The following is a 27,783-nucleotide window of genomic DNA, read 5'->3' as shown; positions in this document are numbered from 1 at the left end:
TGGTTGATACATATCTGCGGGCGCGAGACATCCGGGGATTTACACCGCCTGGCAACCATCACGCTGGAAACAAAGGCCGACAACTTGTTGAGACTCTCCTGAACTGTGTAACAAGATTACCCCCAACTTGTGCAACATATATAAATTTCGTTGCTCAGGATTATTTCAAATTTGAGTTTGTGCTGTTTCCTTGACTTTAGCTTTTTTCACCGGCAGAGTCCATAGAGATACAAGGCACAGTGGCGCGCGTCTTAGCAACGTACACAGTTTTGTGACGTAGCCTCGCCCCGAGGATTGACATATAACACAAGTACTATGACTACCTAAAGTGAATATTCAATGATTCTCTCACGTGAAAGGGTCGCCAAATAAAATAATAGATGATGTGTTATTTTTTGCGTAGCTTTTCTAAACGACATTCTTATGGGAACAATAAACTTTGGAAACTGTAATTATTAAAATGTAATCATTTTGGAAATGCCATGGTGTTTCATTGATTATGATTCTATTAGATGAATATTTTTCTTAGCGCAATCTTTATTGAAGATGAACAAGTGGAGTAATACAGATATCTTGACGATCGTTCTTGTCATTCATTGCGGCTATTGGACTAAATTAAGATATACTAGGATTATGTATATTATCAATAATTAAACCCGATTGTATGCATCACGTCGTTAAGTTAGTTTCCTTATAAAGCCGTGAGTCGCAATTAAATCTAGTCCTGTTTCCTTCGTGGTAAAAATCACGTGTTTAATTAATAAAATTAATTATAAAAATACGCTTGCGGGTAAATGTGGAGCGCGTAGTTGTTTACTTGCGGCGTGTGACGACTGTGGCACGTTGATGATTTATGAAATGGACAATCTCGGCAACAAATGATACAACCAGCGCCATGCGAGATGCTGAGTTAACAGAGCTTTGAGTTAAGGACAACCTATATTTTTGTTTTTGTTTAACGTTGTATATTTTCCATAATTCGACGTTCGTTTAACTGATAATTAAAATTCGAGTTACGAAATTTGATAGTGAACAAAACAAAAAATATATGTTGCCCATAACTCGAAGTTTCGTTAATTGTTAATTAGACATCGAGTTACAATTTGTGCGTGGTTTCGCAAAAGTTGGTTTCTGAAATATTGGCGTGGTCATTTTTGTAACTTGATGTTTTCGTAACTCGGTGTCTGTGACTCGAAGAATTCAGCATCTTTGGCCACGCAAATTGAATGGCGCCGGTAGTATCTGCTTTTGCTTCCGATAACAGCACGAGATTTGTATACGTCGCGTGGCACGACATCGAACACGAAATAAGCGGTGTGACGACTGCGACTTTATGTTCCTGGTCGTAATTGGTCTCAGACACATGGCCGTCGTGATCTCCTTGGGAGCGAGAAAGTCACGAGACTTCTTTTGCCCCTAAAATAATGTTCAAATCTAATCTGTCATCGCTCCCACTGTCGCAAATGTCATGATGGGATACAAGACGGGATAGAGCGAAACATTATTTGTGGGGTGAGAATAATTTTTGAGTTTGAGCGCTTCAACCGAAATCTCGTTCTAAATTCGCGTAAACAGTCATTGTATTTTACACGCATTATACACAGTGACAGTGCGTTGATAATGATTTTGAGGAAACTTATCCACATCACATGTTGGTCCAAAGTACAGATTACAATGTGTAACCAGGCGAACGGTGCATTAGACACACAGACAGTTCACGCGAGACCACACATGTACAGCTGCATACTTACATCTGTATTACAAACGCACCTACCTTGAACATATCCCGTCATATCCCTATCCACCTCGTTAAGACCAACTAAAAAAAACAACCCCCCGAACGCAAACAGCGTGATAATGCTCAGATGAACTGAACTACTCACTGAGAATGTTCCATTGACTATGTCCGTCATCTCCAGTAAAGAATAATCCGCGTCTCGATCTCCATTTTCGTCTATGCGCACATCGCCGCTGATACCTGTTGACGGAAACGAGTGCTCAATTTAATATGTTATCCGAATTGTATGATGGGTAATAATATTAGCCATATTTTAACGCAGTGCTCAATATAGATTTTAATAGTAGATTTAACGTGTGATTAATAAATTAACAAATTCGCAAGAGTTTATCATTGTATAGGCAACATGTATGATGATTATATTACATGTACTATATGCGTATGGTTTATGAAACCGCTGCCTTTACTTTGACTATATGTGGCGCGAATATTAATATCCGCTCAGACTCGGCGAAGAAGATTTGTTACAACTAACTTATTGACGTTTTTCGGGTGCTACACGTACGACGACTGTTAAATTACGTTTAATCACGCCAGATTTCACCCGGTCAATAAACAAATAAAAATAAAAATAATCTTTAAAAATAATGGGTATTCATCGGTTTTTGCAATCGGAAATTAAGGTTAAGACATCATCGGTCTCATGGGACTGTGAGATTACATCAAAGGTTATCCAAGTCATTGTCACGATGTTCAGACGTGGCCAGACGATACTGATTTAACGGCAGCTAATCCGTCTCGAGTTGAGCGCAGCGGCGCATGCGTGCCGCCATTTTATTTGTTTTCTACTTCCTGTTTTTATTAACAATAACTTGCATCACAATGACCGCGGTACCAATGGATCAATGACGTAGGTTATCTCACAGCTTGTCACAGGGCTATATGACCTTGAAGAATTTGCATTAACTGCATTTCCACAGCGGGAGAAACGGAAATGGCGTAAAATTTCAATTTCTCCGTTCTAAATGAAAAAAAAAATACAAACGTCTTTCTCATAAAGTCGGCGGAAAGGAAGTACGTTGTAACTGTTTATCATGCATAAACCAACATACTATATATAACGAATTCCACCCTGCCGTTTTCTGTCGTCTGCAACCAAGTCTGTACGAAATAAACACATGCCAGTAATCATTGGGACGTTATTTTTTACCGCCAAATTATTTTTTAACATTTTCCAATTTTTACGTTTTTTTTTTAATATTTCTTTTGTTAATTTTGAAGCAGTTGGTCACAATTTCTCATTATCTACAGGGCTTGGTCACCATTGTTGAAAAAATATGGAAAAAATTAAAAGGATTTATTTTCTGAAGGAGACAATTGTTTACATTAGAGTCCAATGTTCCCTGCTGGAATACACAAAAGTATGCACGAATTGTTTATGGCTCATAATTTCTCTAAATAACCCGAGGTTTATAAGTTTAGCCAAATGGAGTCACTGTGTTTTTGCATTTCTTGGTTCTGTGGTGATTTTAGTGAGCAACGTTTATATTGCACATATGTTTAACTGAAACGTTCGGTTCGGGGGAGCAGAAGATACCCCCGTGAATAGTACATGACTTAATAAATTGTGTGGCGAAACCCAAAGGTTACGCTGACAGATAAATATATAACGACTGCTTTGACATGTTGTACAGAGTTTAGAAGCAGTGTGTAACGAAATTTTGGGTAGCGAAAACCATGTATTTTACAGTAAAATATCTTACTGGGTTAGGGTGGGGAATGATTAAAGAATCTCCATAACGAAAAACGCATGTTTCATGCGGAATAATAAAGTTACATATTTGATTGAACAAGCCCGGGAAACCGTAGTCGAAAGTTATTTCTAAGAAGGTGTAATTGATTTCACCGCCATACATCAATGTCACTTGTTCTATCGGCGTTTAGAGGTTCACTAATGCTCCGATATTAGGAACGCAAATTGGCGATACATTCCCGGTTGCTGCTTTTAATTCATGGAGCTTAAAAGCTGACAGTAACGTATCCGGCCCGATTTCTCTTCCGTGATATGCCCATTACTTTGCCATGCTGATGAAATCAGTTCATGATTTGACGTGACAGATCACGTGTTGAGTATACCTTGCAATGGACAAGGCTGTATTTTTTTTTTTTACATCAGATACAAAGCGGTATTTCGCGATATGATGTTGCATGGGTGTGGCGTGATCCTCCTGTGGGTGTGATATTTATGAATCTGAAGTTCATTGCTTTATTGCCATCGACATAGTTGCATGTAGATAATACACGAGAAATGTTTGCCTAAACTCACCTTTGAAAGTTCTACCCCACATTTTGTGTGTGATTGTATGGCCATCACGTGGGGTGCCGCCTTCTTCCAGGGTCTCATTGAGTGCCAAAGCATACAATATAACAGCATCGTGGAAAGCACCAACAAAACTGTTCACCTACAACGAGATGTTATTTTTTACGATAACATTATTATACAATTGTACATTGGATATAGAATAAATAAAACTGTGTCTGTGTGATATACACCATTGTGAGAAATGTCATGCAAAACTGCAAATCCTACATGTTTCAACATTAATATGCTCGAACGTACAAATGGTCACTTTAAAGTATATGTCTATAGTTGTAATGTATTTGTGACGCCCAAATGGCTATCAAATCTTTATGATATTATTAACAAGTGTCAGGCACGCAGGCAAGTATATAATTTACGGCACGCCATGCATTGCTCTTTGTAGTACTTCATAGATTACATTATTGAATGCACGCTACAATGTACGTCCTACTAATTTACCTGGCAAATGTTAGTTCCCTTTAATACAGGGTTTCGTATTGTGTCGTAGCATAAAATAAACTTGTCTGTCACAGTCACGAAGCCAAACAGAAGATCATTGGGCCATCGATTCTAAGAAGGCCTGTATTATTTGTCACAATCGATACGCGCCCGATGCTTAAATTATTCAAAGAACACCGTTGGGTAATGAATATACGATGAGTTTGCTCAACGAGCGTATTTCTGACTATGCATTAGACTGTATATTATTGATGGCTTGAGCAGTAGCTGTCAGGAAATCCTCAGATTTAGACTTAATCCTTATCGTGGCTTATGTATTCCGCTGAGTTTATCGCACGCCTCGAGCAGATTTAGACGAATAAGGCTTCTCTAATGAGGCGATGCTAAAAGAGATTATCAAATCTAGTTATTGAAAGACTTGACCTTCATGTATGTCATGTGACATATAGACACAGGTGACTAGACAAAAATTTTGACCGATACATAATACCCACTGTATATATCGTCTTAAAAGACATATTGATATAATGTATGTTATGATGGATGTGTTATGTAGTACATCGACACCATTTGTATCATTAGTCTGTATTATGTGATATATCGATATGATTTTTTAATTTAGGCTATGTTACAGTATAGGGTTGATGTAAAATGAACAAATGTTAGCTGTGGGAACAAACAAACACGACTAAAATGTATAACTAAATACAGGTGATTGACAGCTCGTGGCGAAGCCCTAAAGCTCACAACTCGGTCTGATGACGTCACAGCATGATTTTATCTGAAAGTTAAGCAGTGATAAACAGTTTTCAAAGTTAAACTGCAGCCTAATTTTCAGATAATTTCCAGCCATGACGTCATCAGTGTGAATAGTGTTTCTCTTTTTTGCACCTCGTACTTGCTCCAGGTTTTTCGCCATGAGTTGACAAGACTCAATTAAGACTCAATGAAATTAGGCAAACCTTAATAAAAAATAAAAAATAAATATTTTCTTACGGATTCATTTGCTTTGTCGTAGTCGAAATTGTAATCATCCAGAGCTCGCTGTTTCACATCTCTAGCAAATGCGTGATATTCTTTCGTATCAGGCTTTCTCAAAGTCAAAGTCATCAGGGAACGATAAGCTTCTTTCGCGTCCTCGTCTCTTCCATCGCCACCCTCTCCTCTCTTCCAACCAATATCTCCGAAGTAGGCACTGTCGAATAGTTGTATGTTAAAGAAGGCGTATTCAGCTCGACCAGTTTCTTTGTTTATCTTCGTCATCCCCAGGTCATGAGCGGCTAACATGATTTTTCTGACAGCCTCTCCAGATGCACATATCACCACAACTGTTTGGAGAACAAAACAAAGTTCAAACTATAAGGCACTCGGAAAGCCCAAATCTCTGCCACAGGTGCAAAGTACCTATCAATACTTATCTACCAATGATGAACCTCCCCTTTCCCAAACTTTCTGTCTTCATGGCAACTGGGCCCTAATCTCACTTAAAATCTAATTGATAAGTTTTTGTCTGAAAGGAAAGCTCTCGTAAATATTTCATGGTCGTTCGTACACAATTTGTTGAGTTATCTGTCAATAATAGAGACTCCGTGACAACGGGGTCCAGATCTTTCCCAAAATCTAAAAGAAAGTCCCTTCTAACACGTATGTCACCCATATTTGTTAAGTTACCCTGCTCATAGACAAGAAACTAAAATATAGTATAGGGAATAAGTGACACTAAAATGACTTGTGTGAATGTGACGTCACATTCTTATGGAAACAGCGATTAAAGGGCGGCAGTCGTCGTGCCGCGTCCTGTTCGATATGGGACTCATAGCGACGCATACAACGCGTGTAAAATACATTGTTTATTTACATGAAATTCGAACACGCGCTGCGTGACGACTACCGCGCTTTAAATATGTCACAACGCTCCTGCACCTACAGTATGCAAGAACAAAAACACATAATATTACCATATAGTGTTATATACGTTCTCAAGATGCGGGAATTTGACATTTGAAGTAAAATCGCATCATCTTCATTTCTAACAACATGGACTTTCCCTTTTCAATGTTAATTCGCAAGTCATCAAGATACTACCATTTGAAAATCATCGTAGACTTCTCAAAATTCCTCCGTATATACAACACATAGTGAAATGTTGTAAAGGCTCCAAGTTTTTGGGGCGAATATATGGTGTCAATTTGAAAATATTGTAATATTTTACCTCCACTGACACCCATTTTATACATACAAAAATCCCTATTAGATAAATGTGTATTGCCAATTAAGTTCTATACTATCTGTGTAATACACGTACATCACATTTCAGGTGAACAAAACACGGAGGTTCCAAAACAGAAGAAGCTTACAACAATCTTTTTTCTGCACATACTTTCACATTTTACTGATGGCCAAAGCATTCCGATTAAATAAATTGTAATTGTGATGTTCGGAACTTTATATCTATATATTCTAACGTACGTCGTAAACACCACAAGAAGGGATGTTGGGTTACAAACCCAAGGGATGTTGAGAAAACAAACACGCCTACAAACGGGCTGCAATCAAGACAAGAGTTTTAGAGAAAAATCTGTAGTATGTATTAGATAGTGTCTGATAAGTGGACACAATATATACTATTGTGCACGTATAATAAGACCGAGCGCTCGTGGCGAATTCATCTCATTAGCATATTTTTTTTCTTTTTTCTCAGACAGTCTTTTTTTATACAGTTTCTGCTTTATTCAACAGAATCTGGGAACAATGTATTGCGCACGACTAGATGTACACAGTTCCATCAGATAAGCATATCCAACTCTCAGTTTATCGTTGTAGCACGGAGTTCATATTTGGGAAGGGAACTATTTGTGATTTTATCGATTATTTGAGCGCGAAGATTGCGTGACAACATCGCGTGTAAAAATGGGAATATTCAATAGTGCATTAATCGTGAAGGAATATCTTTTTTTTTCATTCAATACATATCCCCTTATGGTTTTAATTTTTGTTTCATTTGCGAACATACACATTAAAGCCACTGATTGATCTACGAGAAACTTGGTACTAAACGTCAAGACATTTTTATTTAGCAATACAAATTAATTATAATGTCTTCTACTACAAAAAAGTAACAGTGTCAGTGTCATGCTGAAACACAGCAACATGTCTAACCACCGTAGTGTAAACTCACCGGGAACCCACCACCATGCACTAACACATTGCCACGCAATCAACGAACCATGACGCCCATTCATGCCATCTCACACGGAGAACATGTCAACTAAGAATCATAGCTCCACAATAAAGCACGCCGGCCAGTCAAACCGAGAAGCATCATCTTTTCTATAGGACCACGTGAACATCGCAGTGCCATTTCTCGAATCCACCAACATACACGCGCACACTAATAACAGCGTCGCATGGGAACACGCTCGTCAATCGTAGTGCCACGCTGAGAACACATCGACCAATTATAAAGTCGCAGTGGTAACGTGCCCGCCAATCACAATGTCACACGAGAACATGCCCACCAATCATTGGGCTGAACTCACCAACAAGCCGAGAAAAAACATCGAAAAAAACACGAGCTGCATTCATGAGAATAAAATCTTCTGTCATAAGACACATGTATGTCGTCAATACCAACCACAACTTAGTGTGTTTCATAACCCCGGTAACTAAGTGATTTGGTAATGACAAACCAAAGAATTCAAATGCTCAAATTTAAAGTAGTAATTTGACGTATATACAACATGCTGATTATCCAGAGAAAACGCCGATTTGAGACAGAAAGTCTCCATTAACTCGGGCACCTCGTTAGTCTTTGAAGCAATTCCCCCTGCATGTATGCTACCCCGTGGCCATCTCGATACATTCATCTATTTTCGCCGCAGGTCTCAAATTATTCACCACAAATCTTGTCAGTATCTATGTATGCATGTATATATGTATTAGAGACAGCAAGGCTACTATTTGGAGTCTGTCAATCAGATACTATTAATGACTAGTAGGTCACGGAGCAGAAAATTCACTTCTATCTGAACGCAAATTTCGCCCAATTACAATAACAGTGGTTATGAGTTTGTTTTTTCTTCTAAATGGCAGCTACGGTTGTTGTACCACAATATGTAGCGCTAGAGGTTAACCGGTAATTCGAAGACGATTCTACTGAAGCTATCTATGTAACGACGAGCACGTCGGATTAAATATACTCAAGTTGTCTTGGTGACACTTACAATAACAGAGAGCATGTCATTTTTTTTTGCCACGAATCCAGTAACAATTTAGAAATATTGAATAACATGTCTTCCAATCAAAAATCAAAAAATGGGAAATAACGTCGCCAGACACAGTATCTCCTATGGCGGCGCCAGGCTGTGGAGCCATGCACCCTCTCACCAAAGATACAGATATCTAAATTTGTAAAACAACAACTCGGGCAATGCCAAGTTAACGCCCACTAGTGATAGCAGTGAGGCATCTTTTGTTTACGCAGTGTAATTATTTTTTGATTAATGTCGGCAACTACGCATTATCACTGTGGCTATCCATAGCGATTATTTAACAGATATGAAATTGACATTTGTTGACTGTTCATGAACTGACACGGTGTACATAGGGATTCTGGTTGATACTCAAGTTTAAGTAGGTATCACAATGATGACCCTTTAAAAACAATAACGGAAGATATTACCAGAAAGACCCCCTAGGACGGTGGAGATACATTTTTCCCATAAATCAGGTATCGATGGACATGTTGGACATTATTTGTTGGCTGGCGTGGGTAGTCATCAACCGCCGGATTCTCAACTAAAGCGGCACTTTCCATATTTGGGTATATAGACAATCACGTCACGAATACAAACAAGCCAGAATGAGACCCAACTTATTTTTTTTTTTTGGATATATATGTACTAAATTTGCCCAACAGTATTTTAATTACACTCATTGTGATTGGCACCCCACAATGCCGTGTAGCGTTGCTATGGCGACATATCTTATAACCAACTGGTTATACCGGTATACATATGTTTCAGTATCCACTGACGGAATATTCGAATGAACAACAATAACAATGTAGTCACAGTTGGTGCAGTTGTGATGGAAATACGAAACAAATTGTTCAAAAAAATAAGCGCATGTTATTTGATTTCACCTACAAACAAATACACCAATACAGACTAGTCGGGGGTCTTGGTGCCCGTGTAGCGATATTGATACACACGCGACAGTCGATTCACTGATGTCCGCTCTTTATGAATACTTATATATTTCACGGTTTCGTGTATAGATTTCATCGTCAGAGGAACTGATTATTATTTATATGAGGGTCGCAAAAAAAATAAATCATGGAGCTTGTCGCGGTTGAAACAGAAATGTTTTGTACGTGCCCTTATGCAGTATAGGCAGCATTTGCTCTCATACTGTGGGTGATAAGTACATTAAACTCTTATTTCTCATTGGTTAACCCGGATTCCTTTTAATGTTGAAATGAATGATGTTTTCTCTGTATGTTTCAATTCTTGGATTATCCACTGCTTTATCTTCAACGACCTCTCATACGGTTTTATAAACACATTGTTGAAATACGTTCTTTACTAACAAACCCCGCAAATGGGTTTCAAATTTTAAAAGGCTATTATTGCCTGCACATTTCTTTCAACATGCTATTTCCAATGCATATTTGTTAAGACGTCTCGGTGGAAATAAAAGACACCATGGCTTTATATCATAGATGCTTGTCTACGATGCCATTTACCTGCACACCGGATGAGTATGTACCCTATGATTAAATTCATCATCGATGTGATATTGTCTATAAACATGGCTCGAGTATTTTCAAATATATCCCTAGCAAAATTTTACCCACGTGATTCGAGAGAGTATTTATTTATTTTATTTTTAATTTGAATATGGAAATTATGATGAAGCTACGGCGTATAATTTGTCGTATGACGAGAATGTGTCGTGCAGTATGAAATCACGTTGTTGTGGTTTATACGACTGGTTTGGGATAAATTTAGAATAAATCCGTCGCCAGCTTGCAAACATCCGACACCACGACGTGCTCCTGTTATCTACAGCCTGAGGTTAATTTAACAGCACCACGTAAATCATGCGATACTCACTCACAAATATTAACGCCGACGTTTAATACATCAAATCGATATTACCATTGTTCGGCAGGTTCTCGAACTCAAAAATTATCTTAACAATAAATCACATGGCCGATCCACAAAGAACATTATTACGAATTTGTTTTAGAGTTCTGTACGTAAATTTTAAAAACAATAGTGATATATCGCATAGTTTATTATTTTGCCCATTTTTGTAGTTTATCATTTCGGCATAGACTAAACCAAAGTAATGATCGGTTAACACAGAGCGATGTCAAGCTCCTGTGGGCCGACCAGCGACGTGGTTGGTTGCAAAGGATTGTTTACCATAGGTTGGATAACTATCCACGTACGAGTTGCGTGACAAGCCAATCAAACAATCCAGAATACAATATTGATATTGCAGTGCTGTCTGTTATCTCACCACTGTAATAATAAAAATACGACGCAAAAACAAGAAAAACAAACGTGGTGGAAAATATGCCACATAACCCTGACACACATGCATAGTGAATTCATAGGTGCTAATTTCGGTAGTTGGTGGAGAGGGCGGAATAGTAGGGGTGTATGGTTTGACAACACATGTATTTGGTTATTTAAATATATATTGACACTTGTGGGGGTGATTATTGTTTCGCGTATATTAATGTGTGTATACGTTGGGTTATCTGTATGTCGGTAAAATGTTCGTGCCGGCTGAATACGAATTTTGTTGTATTTTGGTTTGAATATACCTGCGCGATAAATGGAACGGGTGGCCCATTTGTTGGTGCAAAGTTCTGAACTAACATTCTAAATATGTCACCGTAATAGTTTGTGATTTATTATCTTTGTTAAAAAAAGAAAAAAAAATCTAATGGATTACTATGGTTCAGTGACTCTAGACACTTCGGGTTGGAAATTAACATATACAGTTAACCACCGCAATGCCGTGCGTAGTGCAAACTATTTGGTTCAGGCCGAGAGGGGAACTATTTAGCGCATTTTTTTCTCTAGTGAAAATATGTGATCATATCTACGAGGTAAAAACAATGTGCTTACTATGCGCGTGACAATTGTAGCCATACCGGGGTAGCTGCTCCGTAAAAACGATTCAAGTGTGTTTACCTGTGAACACTAGTTAGCAATGGATGTCACGTCAACCAGTGCAAAAGTCCAAAGTATATTTCAACAAGAGTACCAGCCTTGACATAAAAAATATGGAGCTAGAACGCTTTAAAAATGAACTGTCACCACTTTAAAAACAACTACCTACATTGGGCACTGAATAGGATGATATTGGACAAACCATTGTTGTGAATCGAATCAAATATGGGTATCATTACACGCATATTGGTTACAATGAACCATATACTCATTGTATGTTCTCCCCTCGGGCAAGAAAGGTTCAGCCAACCGAGGTGGGTCTAGTGAATAGTACGTGTGTTAACGGAAATCGATATTACTGTATAGTAATTCTGCAGTAGCCAGCGAATTAGCAATAATTGCAACTGACAGCAACAGTGGTCATTATAGCCGGGAGTTCGATTTTCGGAGAAACACGAATCAATCGTTAACTAAAACATCGCTGTCGATGCGTCCTGTCGTGTACGATTCGAGTCTCAAGCGACGCATGTTCACGCGCATTTGCGGTCTCAAATCAACTCTTAGTTTATGTTATTCTGAACTTGTTTTTACGACCTGAATTCCGAATTTAACACTACGATAGCGACTTTCTGTTTTTTTTTCTTTTCCTTCTCGGGGAAAACAACTGAAAACAACTGACTTTGACAAGAATAATCAGAACATAATGTACTCAATTTTGCACACCAATAAAAATGTTCATAATTATCGATACACGTGAATATTAAAGAAAAAAACACAATTTGCGATATTCTCTATATATTTGCATTTCATTTGTCTTGAATTGTGACTGAAAGAAGCTGAATGAAATTACAAACTATGTAGTGTGTTCAACAACTCATGTATGAACAATAACTTTAATAAGTATGAATTTATTTGGTAAAAATACTGCATTTCCCTTGATAAAAACGAAAACATTTCACAATTATGAAAACGGAAAAGAACTGTAGGATCGAGGATAATAAATAGCATTTTGGTCATCAACGTATTTTCTCTTAAATTGAATAAATAAATTTCCCAATGTTAATGTTACTCGTCACTCAACCTGGATAAGAATAGCTGTGTTGATTCGATGATTACATGCACACGCACGTCCATATCGACTAACATACAAATTTAAATTCATTCATTTCACGTGTGACTAACCAGTGTACATTTCATATGTATGATTAAATTAAACCTTTCGACAACCCTGTGTTACTATGACTTTTTGTCACAATCAGAATGTTTGCTTACGGTCACAATAGGTAACTCTCGAAGGATGCTCACCTCCGAGATTAGAAAACCGCAAGAAACGAGTTTGAAGGGACAAAACAATATACAGGGGAAATATCTGGAATAAATATCTGTCGAGAAATACGAGAAAGCAATTTTTTATTAATCACTCAGTGTTGTGGCTGTGGGCGAGCAGTTCGTGCGTGTCGCGAGAATTTCGCTGTCGTTACTTTGCATTCATTAGGAAGGTGTACGCCATAATATAACATATTACGTTGCTACGTTTTTTTTTTGGGGGGGGGGATATGCTTTTTTGCAATTTGTGGTGGTATTACAAATACATCGGTGGTTTATAAATGAAGATGTGTTGGACATGTTAAAACTGTCCCTAGCAACGACGTCAAATATAACAAATATAAACTTTGTATCAAATACGTCAAAACCTTACGAAAGATAAGGATTAGTTATTGATTACAACACTGTTTACCGGTGTTATCCAAGGTTTAATGTACGTTGACCCAGTTAACATAACATTGATCGATTATTTATTTATTGCATACTAAATGTCCACATTATGTATTGTGCTGTATTGTGAGTTGGAGAACAAATGAAGTTGCCATAGATACGAACATGTCACTAGGGAAGGCACGTAAATACGTCACGCCCTTTTATAACATGTTCTTGCATTATCAAACAATACAAATATGTAGCAAATACGTGAGTAAACACGCCCTCACGCAAACAAGCGTGCATAAATAAATAAATAAATAAATAAATAAATAAATAAATAAATAAATAAATAAATAAATAAATAAATAAATAAATAAATAAATAAATAAATAAATAAATAAATAAATAAATAAATAAATAAATAAATAAATAAATAAATAGTAAAAACGCATCGTACATTTACACACTCGTATGTTCGCTGACGCGCTGCGCTACGCTACGCCACGGACACATACGTTTCGTACAACACGCGCCACGTACATTAATACGTTCCGTTGGATACGCGCCGAGTAAACAAAATCAATGTCGTGGCATATGTAAACATGCCAAGCATGTCAAGCATGTCAACTCACATCGTTAGGTAAACACACAAATGTTTAGAATGAGCTGGCACGCAATATGTTACTGTGATTTATATGCGAGAACGTAAAAATGTTCTGGTACACAACCGTAGCCAGAATTTAGAAAAAGTTAAAATATTGCGATATGGGGTATGAAGCGCAATTTTATAAATGTAAATAATGCTCAGAATCAGGAACTCTTGCGAATTAATTTGTGAGAATTTGCATTTCATGTGATAGGTTCGAGATTTGAAAGCGAGTCAATATGCCTGACGCATGACTTTTAACGATAGCTGTCACAAAAAATACAAATTTTGACAGTCACACACCCTGGCACCTTCTAGAAGCTTTGTACTCTAAAAACAATAATTTCAAGTATTATCTTCCATATTTAATTTGAATTACTTGCATTGGATGAAGGGGATACATAACAAAAATTGTAATTGATAGTGAAGTTGTACCCCCTCAAATATACATAATAATGTCTGTCTGCCATCGCCAGGGGTACCTTGGTTTGTTTCAATTACTGCGAGCACAAAAAAAAATCATTACTGTAAAGCTTCGGGGGACTAATTATTTAAGTTTCACGAGAGAGTGGGCATCCATTGAAGAAATACACATATAATGCTTTTCTCTCTGCTTTCTCGTTTGCAAATAAACAGCACTTTGTGCCGCGACGAACGCGCTATGAATCTAATAATAGACACATTGGTCACACTGTAACTTGATTTCATTTCATTCACGGGAAACGTATGCCAGTAATTAAGGAAGTGTATTAACCTTTGAACACTCAGTCAATAAGCTCAATATGACGTTGACAATTTAAACAAGACTAATATATGCAGTGCAGGAGGTGAATGTTTAGGACTGATGAACAATAAATTCTATCCAGTAGGTAGAACGCCGCAATCACCCAGTTGTTGTAAAATCAATACGAGTAAATTCATGAGTAGTATTAGTTTGTCGAATCATGTCACAAATTACGCTGTACGACAGGGTTTTATGAAAATCCCTACAGTACAGTGAACTTAAAACGAACTTCACTATCACAATGTACGTTTGATACGATTGAGATCTGTTCATACACAAAAGACCCTTTCTTGGAGGAGTACTAAGAAATAAAAGAAAAACAGAAAATACTTGAAAGATGCTAGTACCTATGATAAATGTTCGATATGACATTGTAGTTGGTAATGGTAGTTAATTTTAATTGCTCGAAACGTCTGGTTTATACTGAGGATACCAAGGAATTATAAAAAACCGTGCAATTAAAGATAACATTAATTATTAATAAACACCATAGTTTTTGTGAATTACTAGCGTTGTTGCGTGAACAATATTAAACTTTTGTTTCATTGCGTTTCAGGACCAACCAATAACTATTAATTTAAGTTTCCAATATTTGTACGCACAGATGCTACAATGATTGTTTTTTTTGTTTTTTTTAATTGTACGAACAGCTCATCCTAATTAAATTGAATGATGCACGCGCCCGCTTTTACGACAACGATATACGTGCATTGAGACGAAACGTACAACATGGTATATATTTCTTCGCGTTTACCCGGAATGTGGATACAAACGCTTAGAAATTATACAAAGCAAAATCCAGAATTCTGAAAATCAATCACCGTGATTAAATATAGTCTGCGGATTATTACCACAGTACAAGAGGCAAATATTTAGGACTGATGAACTTTAAAAAAGCTGAATGCTATGATTATCCGTTTATAGAAAAATCATTATTAGAATCAATGGGTATTATGAGTTTGTCGAGGCATATTACAAACTATATCTGCACGACATAGTTGTAATGTGTGTATCGCATTACACTGAACGTGTTTTGTTTTGCAATATGGGAATCGGCAACAAAATAACGAATTCAAATCAGAATTAGTGAATTATGTTTATATATATGTATTCATTTAGGTTGGCTTTTGTTTTTCTGAAAACCAAATAATCAAAAATGTGCTATCAGCCATGCATAAGACTGGTGGAAATATGATATCAATAACAACTCACAATCAAATCCGATAAAGAAATTGATATAACTGGCCATATGTATGTTTAGAGAAAAATACATAAATACTACATATACCTATGACATGTTTCAGTGAAAGCGAATCACATGGTTCGTCAAATGTGAAATGGCCGATGAGATCTCGTTGGGAGCGAGAGAGACGCGAGACGAGTCTGTTTAATTAGTATTTTGTTCGCTCTTGCCATCGCGTTCTCATTTCTAAATGCCACGGTGACATAGGTCACGCGACTCTCTCGTTATCATCGAGATTTCAGCTGCGTCTAACATCAGTTGAAAACTGATTCCTGTTAATATTAACCTAATAGTCATGATGTTGCAAACAGTGATGGTTCCGATTAGTCACTATTAAAGCAGTACTGACCTGACAGGAGGATAATTGAACGTTTAATGCAGATACAGCGAGTTTCGTCTAAGTTGGCTGTTTACTAAACGAGTGATACATCAGTTGACGACATGTTGCAAATTTCCATTGAATAATGATCGAAACTTAAAGGGCAGCGGTCATCGCGTCGCGTCCTGTTCTATATGGGACTCATGGCGACGTACACAACGCGGGTAAAATACATTGTTTGTTAACATGAAATTCGAACGCGCGCTGCGTGACGACCACCGCCCTTTAACGTCAATCTTAAATAAAAACGTGTAATACCAGCATATATAAGTATCGCTTTTAATATAGTGACTTTTGAGTTATCACATCATGATTTTCCGTTGATGATATAATGTTTTTAGAGAGGAAATAAACAGAATACAAAACAAGGAACCGTCATGTTACGTCACATAATGTTATGACTCGTATTGTTAATGTACGTCGCGTAAATTCACGCCTCGTCACGTTACTTCGCAACAAGTCATGCCTCGCCACGTCGTGTATTGTTACAATTCGTCCGCTAAATCACCTACGTCCCGTTACGTCACGTCTAGCTACGAAATGCCGAGCGACTTCACTTCATGAAAATGTTGAATGTGAAATGAAAATGTTGAATGTAAGATAAAAATGTTGAATGCGAGATAAAAATGTTGAATATAAAATGAAAATGTTGAATGTGAGATAAAAATGTTGAATGCGAGATAAAAATGTTGAATATAAAATGAAAATGTTGAATGTGAGATAAAAATGTTGAATGTAAGATGAAAATGTTGAATGTAAGATGGAAATGTTGAATGCGAGATGAAAATGTTGAATGTAGGACGCAAAGGATGAAGCATGATGAAAGTATTTAATATACTGGACTGTTCTTTGACGCGTCATCATGTCAGTAGCGTGAGATCATGACAAATCACTATTAACGAGACGGGTGATCGTATCGCATTATCCCACATTAGTACCAATATTTACGACTCAAAGATTAGCATCTGACAAAAAGCTAATGCATCTCAATTGAGGTGTCGTTAAAAGGATCAATTATTACCGTAATAAACATTACTGAATCTCAACCACTAACGATTTTCTGTCAGGGCAATTGACGCTATAAAAACAGGCAAATTAGAGCGAACTCGACCGTACATAAATCGTTCGGGCTAGCTTTCACGCCGGTGTGATGTCAAACTCGTGCGACTCCTCGTCTCCGACAAACAATGAGACAGCCGGCGCGTACGAAATCGTACATGAAACGATGTTGTCAATTAACCTGTAGTTGATAAATTTCTTATGCTCGATTTCACAGCACTATATCTCGCATCGTAATTGAGAATATGTAGGCAGTGCTCACCGTTTACAACCAAATTACTCCATAATTACATGTTCGTTTTACGTTTACGCAGTTTAGTTTATTTGTTTACCATGGAGTTAATGGCCCCGATTCATGCAATACGTGTCAAAATGTCATACTGGTTAAAGGAATCATCATTTACTTCACCGAATCTGTCTGCGACATGTGTTAAAGATCAGAAAAGTGGCAACCATTTTCACTGAAGCCTAACGGTCTAATTGTGGCTCGGAGTACGCTGTATTCAACTACACTAACGTATTTATTACTTGGGAGATTTGTCTAATACTTGTAAACCTATAATGAATGTATACACAACAAAAGGTAGCCGAGGTACTGTGCTACTGCGTAGATTTGCTCTTGTTTGAGATTTGTTGAATAACGAGGCCGTATTATCGTTTACTTTTCACCGAGTCATAAAGAAAATTGCTTATCAACTGGAATTGTTCTAATGGAATAATACATCACGTGACACAGAATATAGTTATGATAACTGCATACGTACAGATCGAAATGAACTGTGTAGTAGATGTAAGCATGTACATATCATTGCATAGCATGTGTATAGCATGTACATATCATTGAATAGCATGTACATAGCATGTACATATCATTGCATATCATGTACATATCATTGCATAGCATGTACATAGCATGTACATATCATTTCCTAGCACGCACAAAACATGTACATTTAATTGCATAGCATGTACATAGCATGTACATATCATTGCATAGCATGTGCATAGCATGTACATATCATTGCATAGCTTGTACATAGCATGTACATAGCATGTACATATCATTGCAGCATGTACATCGCATGTACATATCGTTGCATAGCATGTGCATAGAATAGCATGTACATAGCATGTATATATCATTGCATAGCATGTGCATATCATTGCATAGCATGTACATATCATTTACATATCATTGCATAACATGTACATAGCATGTACATAGCATCTACATAGCATCTACATAGCATTGTATAGCATGTATATTCTTTGGTACAATGACTCAGTTTTGCATAAATAATACAGCTCGAAAAGTGACAAAAAACGCAGCTTCATATATAATATTTCTGTACACAAAACATTGCGAAATGTTGGTTAAATATCCATCATAGAGAGAAACACTCACTTGTTGAAATTGAAAATATCTGGGATGTTAATATTGTGAAAATATGAAACAAAAAAAATTAAATTAAATATGTGAAATACTGATATTTGATTGGAGACATTACGTTAGCGTCTCTTCAATTCAGCGTTGCTTTGACTAAGTCGTATGACGTTACCCAGTCATAACATGACATCAGCTGTCGCTGCACTGGTGTCTCTATTTTTAACATCTGTGCCACTTGTGCTTGAGAGGCACTTCTTTCTAAATATCTCATTTGAAAATCTGAATTGGGTAATTATTTTGTCTGTTTTTGATTTTAAAATATTGATATTCAGTTATCGTGTTGTGCAGAGTGTCATCAGCAGCTGTTTCAATGCATTTTACGTAACTGATTGTCTTCTCGTTTGGAGTGGAAATATCATATAACGTAAGTAAGACGTACGCCACAACAGTAATGGCTATGAGATGAAATGTACAAAAGTAAAAACAAGCACAGACAGACGAGTACAATGGAAAAGGATTTTACCGGGTGTACGCGTTGACGAAGAGGGTTCATGAAATATCCATAGGTTTATATGTGAAATGGGCATGAGTGAAAATACATAACATATTAAAAAAAATATTATTTCATCAGTTCAAATTTTTACAACAACACTCCAGAAAATCATCGTCGTGTCTAGGGGCGCATTTATCTATTTTGTAATGCTCCCCTTGCCCAGAATGACCCGGATTCACGTTAATGTAGTACATTTCGCTGACACGCTCTGGATTCCTGGGTAAATTGTAAGTTATCTTTCATTGGTTGCTTGGCAACAACGGATTTCTGTAGTGCGGATAAAGAAAAAATTAACAAATTGTGCATTGCTTTAAATTTATCTCCTGTTTTTGTTTTGTTTTCCAGACAGCTGGATATAGACATGTCCATGGCAAGGTTTGATTGGTGTGTTAAAATCATCAAATACATATATTTCATGTCCATATCAGGTTATCCATGGTTTAAACCGGATCTAAGGATAGACGATGTAGCGTCTGACGTATTTATACTCAGACAGCTGAGTTCAAATCATCTAATAGATTAGAGGAGTGACACAATAAATTACATTTATTTTTAGGCACAATGATAGTATCTGCTATTGAGGAACACCGTTTTTTTTTCCAGCAATGTCTCTGTGAAAAAAAAGCACATAACGGCTGATGTAATTCGTCTGATTAAGTTCCACACAAAATAATCAGATCTTCGACTCGAGGTTTACTGAATTATATTAGGCAGAGTACAGCTGAGATATGCAGAGTATATACAAGGATTTGCGAAGGCCGGATACAAGATAACACGGCAGTTAACGCAAACAATATCACTCTTATCTGCGGACAGGTATGTGGAGGTTTCAGTAGCTGTAAATAGGCGTGACCGCGCATCGCTCGAACAGTTGATACGAATGCAATTAAATTATCATGCAATGACGTAATTCATCTCAAGTGGGTTCCGGAAATACAATTCCAATGTTGATGTAACAGGTCATATGTTTGTTTTCGTGTTGTGAAGTATTTACATTGCACGGTGTGTAATGGAACAGTGATGATTTCAAATATGTTAGGAAACACTTATAAATGACATGATGTGAAGGATTATATATGCCACCGTCCCTCACTGCGATAGCATGCCATGTACAACCGAGGACAGAATACCGTGTCCGATTCGTGTACTTTCTGACTGTAGAAGCGCCTGTCGCACGCCAAGGGTCGTGTGCGCGTGCCGACGGTGCTACTTTGTGGTGTCAACTATTGTCGATGTATTGTAAAAAGTATGGAAGTTCGTGAAATAAGAAAGAGTTTCTATTGAAAAAAGGACATGGCGCAAAACGTTATTTTAAAACAACGTCATGCTATTGTGCGCATTCAACGCGTTCACAGACTCGCAGCGTGCGTTCAACGAGCATGTCATTATGTCATCAGTTGTAGTATTCTAGTATATATATGTTGCGTAATTGTGGGTGGTTCCATATGATCCTGGAGTGAAGTTCTCTAGTTACGGCCGAATAAGTGATGAGCTAGTGTTGTTTATTAGATTTTTGATGTTTTAACTCCCTATACATTGGGGTATAGTTTACATGACTTAAGCTTGTTTGCATATTTGTATGTGACGATAAGATAATTTGCATATTGGTGTTACGATTTAGAGAATGGAAGCACGGATGATCAAATGAGGAACCAAAACTATTTCATTTACAATTTAATGGACATAAACAAAGCTACAAATATGTGTCAAATATCAATGAAAACTGAAAATAAGGCAATATTTAAATGAAGTTCGGGCAATTATAAATGAAGTCTTGACAATAACAAATGTAATTAAGGTATTATGAAATGAAGTTCAGGCAATAATAAATAACGTACGATCAATAATAAATGAATTCTGCGCATCGATGTTGTCAAGGCAATAATAAATGAAGTTCGGGAGATAATAAATGAGGTGCGTGTAATATTACATAAAGTCTGGGCAATAATACATGTCAAGGCAGGGCAATAATAATTAAAGTCCGGGCAATAATAAATAAAGTCCAGGCATTAATAAATGGGGGGGGGGCAATAACAACGTGTGATCACACATTAAAATAATAGTATTATTGATTGTGTTCGCAACTTCTGTGCACACACTGAATATAATTTATAGCCGTAAATGACGTTAAGTACGGTATTATATTACAACTTATTTGATATAGATGAAAATATATTCATTATTAATGCATAGTAATCAGTTTGTAAAGAAAACAAATTGCATAGATTGATCAGAATCGAAATGTCAGGTGTCAAATAGATACATGAGTTAAGGGGTACTCCACGCTTGAACGGAAATTCCAATTATACACTGAATAAATACTGTACTGATATTATTACAAGCGTAAAGTGATTTATTGGAAATGTATAATTAGTTTTAATAATGATAGTGTGGTTGCTTGTTTTTGGTTACTGATGCATCTGGGAATGTATGACATTTGGAATTACGTAAGATGTCAGCAACGCCAGACGAATCTCGCGCGTTATTTCTGTTGTAGCCTGTAGTGTGGAAATGTACAACGTATAATCGATATGGTACAGATGATGAAACGGACAATGGCTTGTCAACATTTTTATTTTCGAATTCTTATTTAAAAAATCTCAGTTTCTATGAAGGTTCAACCCAACTTGTGTGGGGGAAAAGTTAGTTTGATAACCCGACTTTGTTATCTGAAGTTTGTAAGCAAGATTCATGTTTATCTAGAGCATCTAACCTTTTTTTCTTATTTTACATAAGCATTTTTGCATTGTTATATTTATTCTAGTCCCTGTATCTTACTGCCTGGTTCCAACAATTGGGATTTTGCTTGTTAATCGTTTTCGACCTTTAAACTTCAAAATCAATTGTATATCTATATAGTTTCAGTTTGTCCAATATTTTATTTTCATAAATTTTGACTAAGACCTAGAGGTAAAGAGGGAAATGTGGTAATTTGATTTAAATTAGCAATGCGTTAACAGATTTACCTAATAACGAGCAAATGTGACAACAAAATTATTGATAGCAATTATTCAAATCACAAGTTGGACACCCGAAATAAATTCGATATTGGTACCACTTTTCTCTCAATTTTCATTATCCAATCTCAGCGATTGGCCGTACGTTTGAATAAGTCAATTAGCACTGCCGTGGGACCTCTTGGGTTGCATGGATCGTGGTATCGTGGTAATTACAGGAAATGTTCGAAAACGTGTTATTTTCAAATGGTCATATGACACGCGCGAGATCGTGCTTTTTTTTCTTGCTTAAAAGAAAAATTGCATCGCAATGCTGTTACAAGATCTTCGCCAATGTTTCATATGTTTACATTGGATGTTAGATTTCCTGATACATTGTGTGTGCCATTGTTAAGTTTCAATTCAAAGACTTGTACAATTGTTGAATATAGAAACCCGTTTCTTGTTAAATATAACTCAACATTACACTCCATGCTAAAGTTATTGTCTTCAGTTCCTTTCACTAATCTCCTCAATAAAATGCCTTAGGGTATTGCTATTTTGCAAGGGCGCGTCCACTTACTTTTCCAAATCATTCAAAGCCAAAGTAAACTTGAACTTTCACAACTCGCATAATTTGTTAAAGATTAATTTTAAAATTTTGATCAAGATCGGTGAGCAACACAAAATTATGTTCATTTGATTCGTAACTTACAAAAAAAAAGTATTGTAAACAACATATCAAAATATATCTGTGCGACGTAAAAGTCTGTTTGAGTGTATTTGATTTCTAGTTATTTAGCAACGAATAAAGTGAATGTTCATTTACCACCAAATTTGACATTAAAATGAGTTATTTATCCCAACAATTACGCAGTAGCGTTATAGACATTCGTAACAATAATGCCACCATGCCCCATACTGTAATCACAGTTCCTGTGTACTATTCAATAATAGAACGGCCGTCGGTTAATAGGCGGTAAGAATACTCTTCTCGCTGCTTCATGGGAGTTGGACAATGCGCTAACATGCATGTCTGCAACGTACATGAATGAAATTGAACAGTGTAATTTTGTTGGCGCGAGTGAAAATTCCCTAAGATATTGATTCCCGTAAATGAATCGTGCAGTCTTTAATCATACGTTTCTTTTATGCGAGTCGTCTATTCATTATGCGGGTATCCAGTACGCATGAGTAGTTTTGCATACCCAGCGCACAGCCCCAATCATGCGAGTTACTGACGATGGACGTCAGCCAGTACGGATTTCTTATTCGCGAAGCAGTTGTCGTCACGCGGCGCGCGTTTCGCGTTTTCGGATAACCGAATAACGTCTCTTACACGCGTTGACGCGCCGCGACGACGACTTCCTTTAAAACCGGATTCAGTCCCCGTGGCTGTAACGAAATGTTACTTCACTTTATATTCTTACACGCTGTTTATGGTTATAAATGTCAACTTAGCATTCTTGTTATCACGTGACTTCCGTCATCAATGATAGTGCATGTACTCTCTAGTAGCGCAACCTTGTTAACAACGCATGACCCTTGCTCTGGCGACAAATCAAAACAAGTTACCGCAGAGTATACCAAGACCCAAATTATGTGCTATAATTTAGTTTTTCGAGCTCCATTTGGACTTGTCATATTTAATCATTAGTAGAATTAATTTCTGTCCTTGAGAATATCCGATTATTAAATTCCCAGCAGTACATATTGCTAACAAAGCCAAACTAATGTTGCAGTAATCTCACTGTTAGTATTATTCTTACACGGGCGTGCTGCATTGCGTACTCAGTTGAATGGTAGTGTTACAAAGAAATTATAACGAATACTCCACGATATGTGTACGGCAATTGAGACGTTACGTCAGCTCAGAGAGTGAGGGAATCTCGGGGGATAGTTAATTCGACTGTGTCACTCACTCTCGGCATGTCGCACGTTTCATCAAACATTTCAGTGAAGAATAAACAGGGTCAATGATATTCAAAACTGTGTTTAATCAATGTCCTACTAAAGGGACTGTTGTATGTTCCTACGGTCACACGTGTTTGTATTGGATCCATACCCATACAATACGTATAATACCCTAAAGACCGCGTATACAAACCATCCCCGTAAACACTGCACCACTCCGTCGTACAACTCACGCCGCGTAAAAATTGTACAGAATGTACAGTTTAATTTGTATTCACTGCCACATTTACAGTCTCGCAATCAAGGTACATTCTACTACAGCGCGTTCTGCAGCATGCATCGGAACTTCAAAGCTTAAATCTATTACTGTGTTCGCACAAATTAAGTTTTAAACGGCAAAATATGTGATCATACATTCCTGTTTTTTAACCTTTACAAAATTATGTCAGCGATAATGAGAACAAAACTTACTTCTAGCATTTGGTATCACCGTTTCCTTGAGTATTTCTGTATAATCAGGATCGTCCTCCTCAATAAATTTTTGGTACCCAGCGTAGTCCTTGCCAGGGTCGTACCAACCGGCTCCGTGAAACAAATGAAACAGGGCACCGCCGAACAGCCAGCAGTCTCTGTACAGAGACACGTCTTTGTCATTATGAAGAATCGCGGTTGTATTCCACTGGAAATGACGGAAAATTGACATAGTAAATTCGGCCATTTTCAAGAAGGGGCCGTGTACCCGAGTTAAGGTACTAAAATCGGCCATGTCTTTCATGCCGAATTCCTTCGCTTTGGCGCCAGTCGTCAAAAAAGGTATATCCCAGTGAGCGGCGAATCTGGCGACGGCTGCGGCGGCATAGTCACACGCTGGTCCGAAAAATACGTCCACTTGTTTCTCCGTAATGAATTCCACGGCGCGAATCGGAGATACGAGATTAGAGCAAGCTGAATCGGCCTTTCTAATAGCCAGAGTTACATTTCGTCCTCCGAAGAAATCTTCTTGCGATTTAATCCCCTCAACGGCGATGTCGATTGCAGGACATACCATTTCAAACCTGTATGGATAGTGTCGTATTTCTGGTGGCTGGTCAGTGTCTTTTGGAAGGATGACGGCCATTTTAACTTGAGTGAAGTCGTTGCCGTCGGGAACGATAGTTTCGGACGACGCACTGTGTGCATATTCGTACTGGAAGAACGCAAATATAAAGAAGAACCACCGATATAAAACCATGTAACCAACCATGGTTATAGTTTATGAAAACTGGCAATCCAGTAAAATGCGTAGGACCCCAAATACCGCGGTGTGCCGCAATAAGAGCGATTGCATATACACAAGGTGGTAATTCTAGTATACGGAAGAACGGCGTCTATTCAACTGCGTGTGGATCGTCGTCGTATACCTATCTCATGAGTATCTGCATAGGTGTACACGAGCCAGACATATTGTGTGCCTACGCTACGCTTACCCCTTTATGCTAGCAAGCAGCTTCGACAGGGTGTAATGGTTTTCAGCGAAGGCGACGGATGGTGGAACTCACGAGAATTGTGTATTAAAACGTGTCCATATAATGTAGTACCGACAGCATGTACCAACCGTACGGATTGAAAGCACTGTGTAACAATGGTTTGGCCCTTTTTCTCCTCAAGGATTAAGCGAACCACTCAAGCACCCAATTGCGCACGCGCATATAGATGACACCCGATGTTCATTTTTTAATAATGTACCCCCGATGCCGTGCGATAGTACACTGAGGCGAGTAATCAGCGTGTTTGTAGATAGTGCTGATATTTTAATTGGCGTGTGATCGCGCTTAGTCGATAGACGGGTTAGCTCAGTTCCGCATTTTTTGCTTGTTTTATTCGATTTTGAATCCGGGTGGGGGAATTAGTTTTGACTGTAACAGTCTTGTCGTTTTAGGTATTAACTCCGGGTAGATCAAAAAACGGTCACTGAACTTATTTGATAATTGTCTTCATATCGTCACTATTTAATAAGCGTCATCAATGTCATTTTGATGAAATGATTGGTATGCTCGTGAATGACTTACGACAATTTTTTAGAAAGAACTTCAGAATATAATGTTATGAACTATATATAAAATGTGATAATTTAACAAATCTGGACGGAAACTTTACTTTAAAACGTCGTGGCCAGAGTCACCGCTTGTTAAATATACTTGTGTTTACGTGCGCTTCGTGGCTTTTATTTGAGTGCCGTTTACAAGCGTGTACACGGAGTGTGAACAGTATTATTGTTTACGCGAACTTCACAAGCGCGCTTGGTCTCTTCGCGACGTATTCAACGCTTGTAAACATTGTTTGCTTTTGACGAAAATCGAACACGCGCTATGCGACAACCATCGCTCTTGCAGGCGCTAATAATAACGCCAGAGTATCATTAAAAGAACAAGCAAAAGCAACGGAACCGATTAGGTGACAAGCCGGCGAGAGATTTTTTTTCGCAATGTCACGCTACTAAACACGTTGACATGTAAAGACACCGTTACCAATTCAGACGTCCACAATAACGTGCTAACATGTGCGTGTCAAAACAATAACCCAACCTCTCATATAAATGGACAGCGAAATTTGAACATACAAGGCGTGAGTAGATGACGACGATGTTTTGCCGATTAGTCGTGGGGTTGTTAAAACTAAGTGATATTACAGGGGTTAAAGTCTAAGTCGGGTTACATTAAAATTATATATGACGCACCGTCCAAAAGAGACATATGTTGATAAATTTATTTGTGTGAGGTTGATGAATGCTACGATAAGTTTTCGACCTTTGACCAGACGACACCTGGGGGGTTTATTTCACTTATCAGATAACACTGACTAAGCAAATATCCTCATCACTAAGTAATGTATGTGCAACTTGAATGCGTTATATAGGTTAAAAAACGCCCTCTTGAGGTCGCCAATTTACGAAGTTCAGACCCTGGGGAGACCAGATGGTTAACCAAGTATGGATATGAAAAAAATACAGCAAACAAGAACGTTGTTTATGTCTCTGGTCGAATCGAGGCAGTTGATGAACTGACGACGGTTGTAAATTGCCAGTGCCTGTGACTACGTTGTAGTTGCTTCAGTATTTGGATTGATAATGTGAGCGCCCTCTTGTAGTCAGTGTTGTAACAACTTTGTTTTTCGTTAAGTTTTAATGCGAGATGTATTCTGTTCTAGAAAACTGTTTAAGTTTTAAAATCTTAAACGGAAGTTTATCTGTCAACCAAGTTAATGCACTATATATTGCTACGTTCACAGCTCTTGTTTACTAGATAACTGTTTATATATGTGATTTTGTATTGAACGCGGGCAGTGGCGGTTTTGGTAAAACTCTTCCGCGATGGCAAGATTAGTGAATTTTAGCCAACACTGCTCTGTGCATATATGTCAATATTAATATCTCAAGCAATAACATCAACTCTC

General features: G+C 37.6%; 1 protein-coding gene across 1 annotated transcript in view; it reads right to left on the bottom strand.

The window, feature by feature from the left end:
• The window catches only part of LOC100375976 (atrial natriuretic peptide receptor 1-like), a 48,610-nt gene extending 22,889 nt beyond the window's left edge, over positions 1 to 25,721 (bottom strand). Inside the window, exons 1-4 of the mRNA XM_002737264.4 lie at positions 24,823 to 25,721; positions 5,556 to 5,887; positions 4,065 to 4,200; positions 1,884 to 1,978 (exon numbers count right to left, since the gene is read on the bottom strand). Coding sequence (XP_002737310.3) covers positions 1,884 to 1,978; positions 4,065 to 4,200; positions 5,556 to 5,887; positions 24,823 to 25,594 — 1,335 coding nt within the window. The 5' untranslated portion in view covers positions 25,595 to 25,721. The remainder of the gene's footprint in view (positions 1 to 1,883; positions 1,979 to 4,064; positions 4,201 to 5,555; positions 5,888 to 24,822) is intronic.
• Between the last annotated feature and the right edge of the window lie 2,062 nt (positions 25,722 to 27,783).

This window comes from Saccoglossus kowalevskii, chromosome 21, assembly GCF_978046115.1.
Source record: "Saccoglossus kowalevskii chromosome 21, keSacKowa6.1, whole genome shotgun sequence".
Lineage (NCBI taxonomy): Eukaryota > Metazoa > Hemichordata > Enteropneusta > Harrimaniidae > Saccoglossus > Saccoglossus kowalevskii.
Note: the sequence above shows the minus strand (reverse complement) of the source record. Positions and strands in the feature narration are given on the sequence as shown.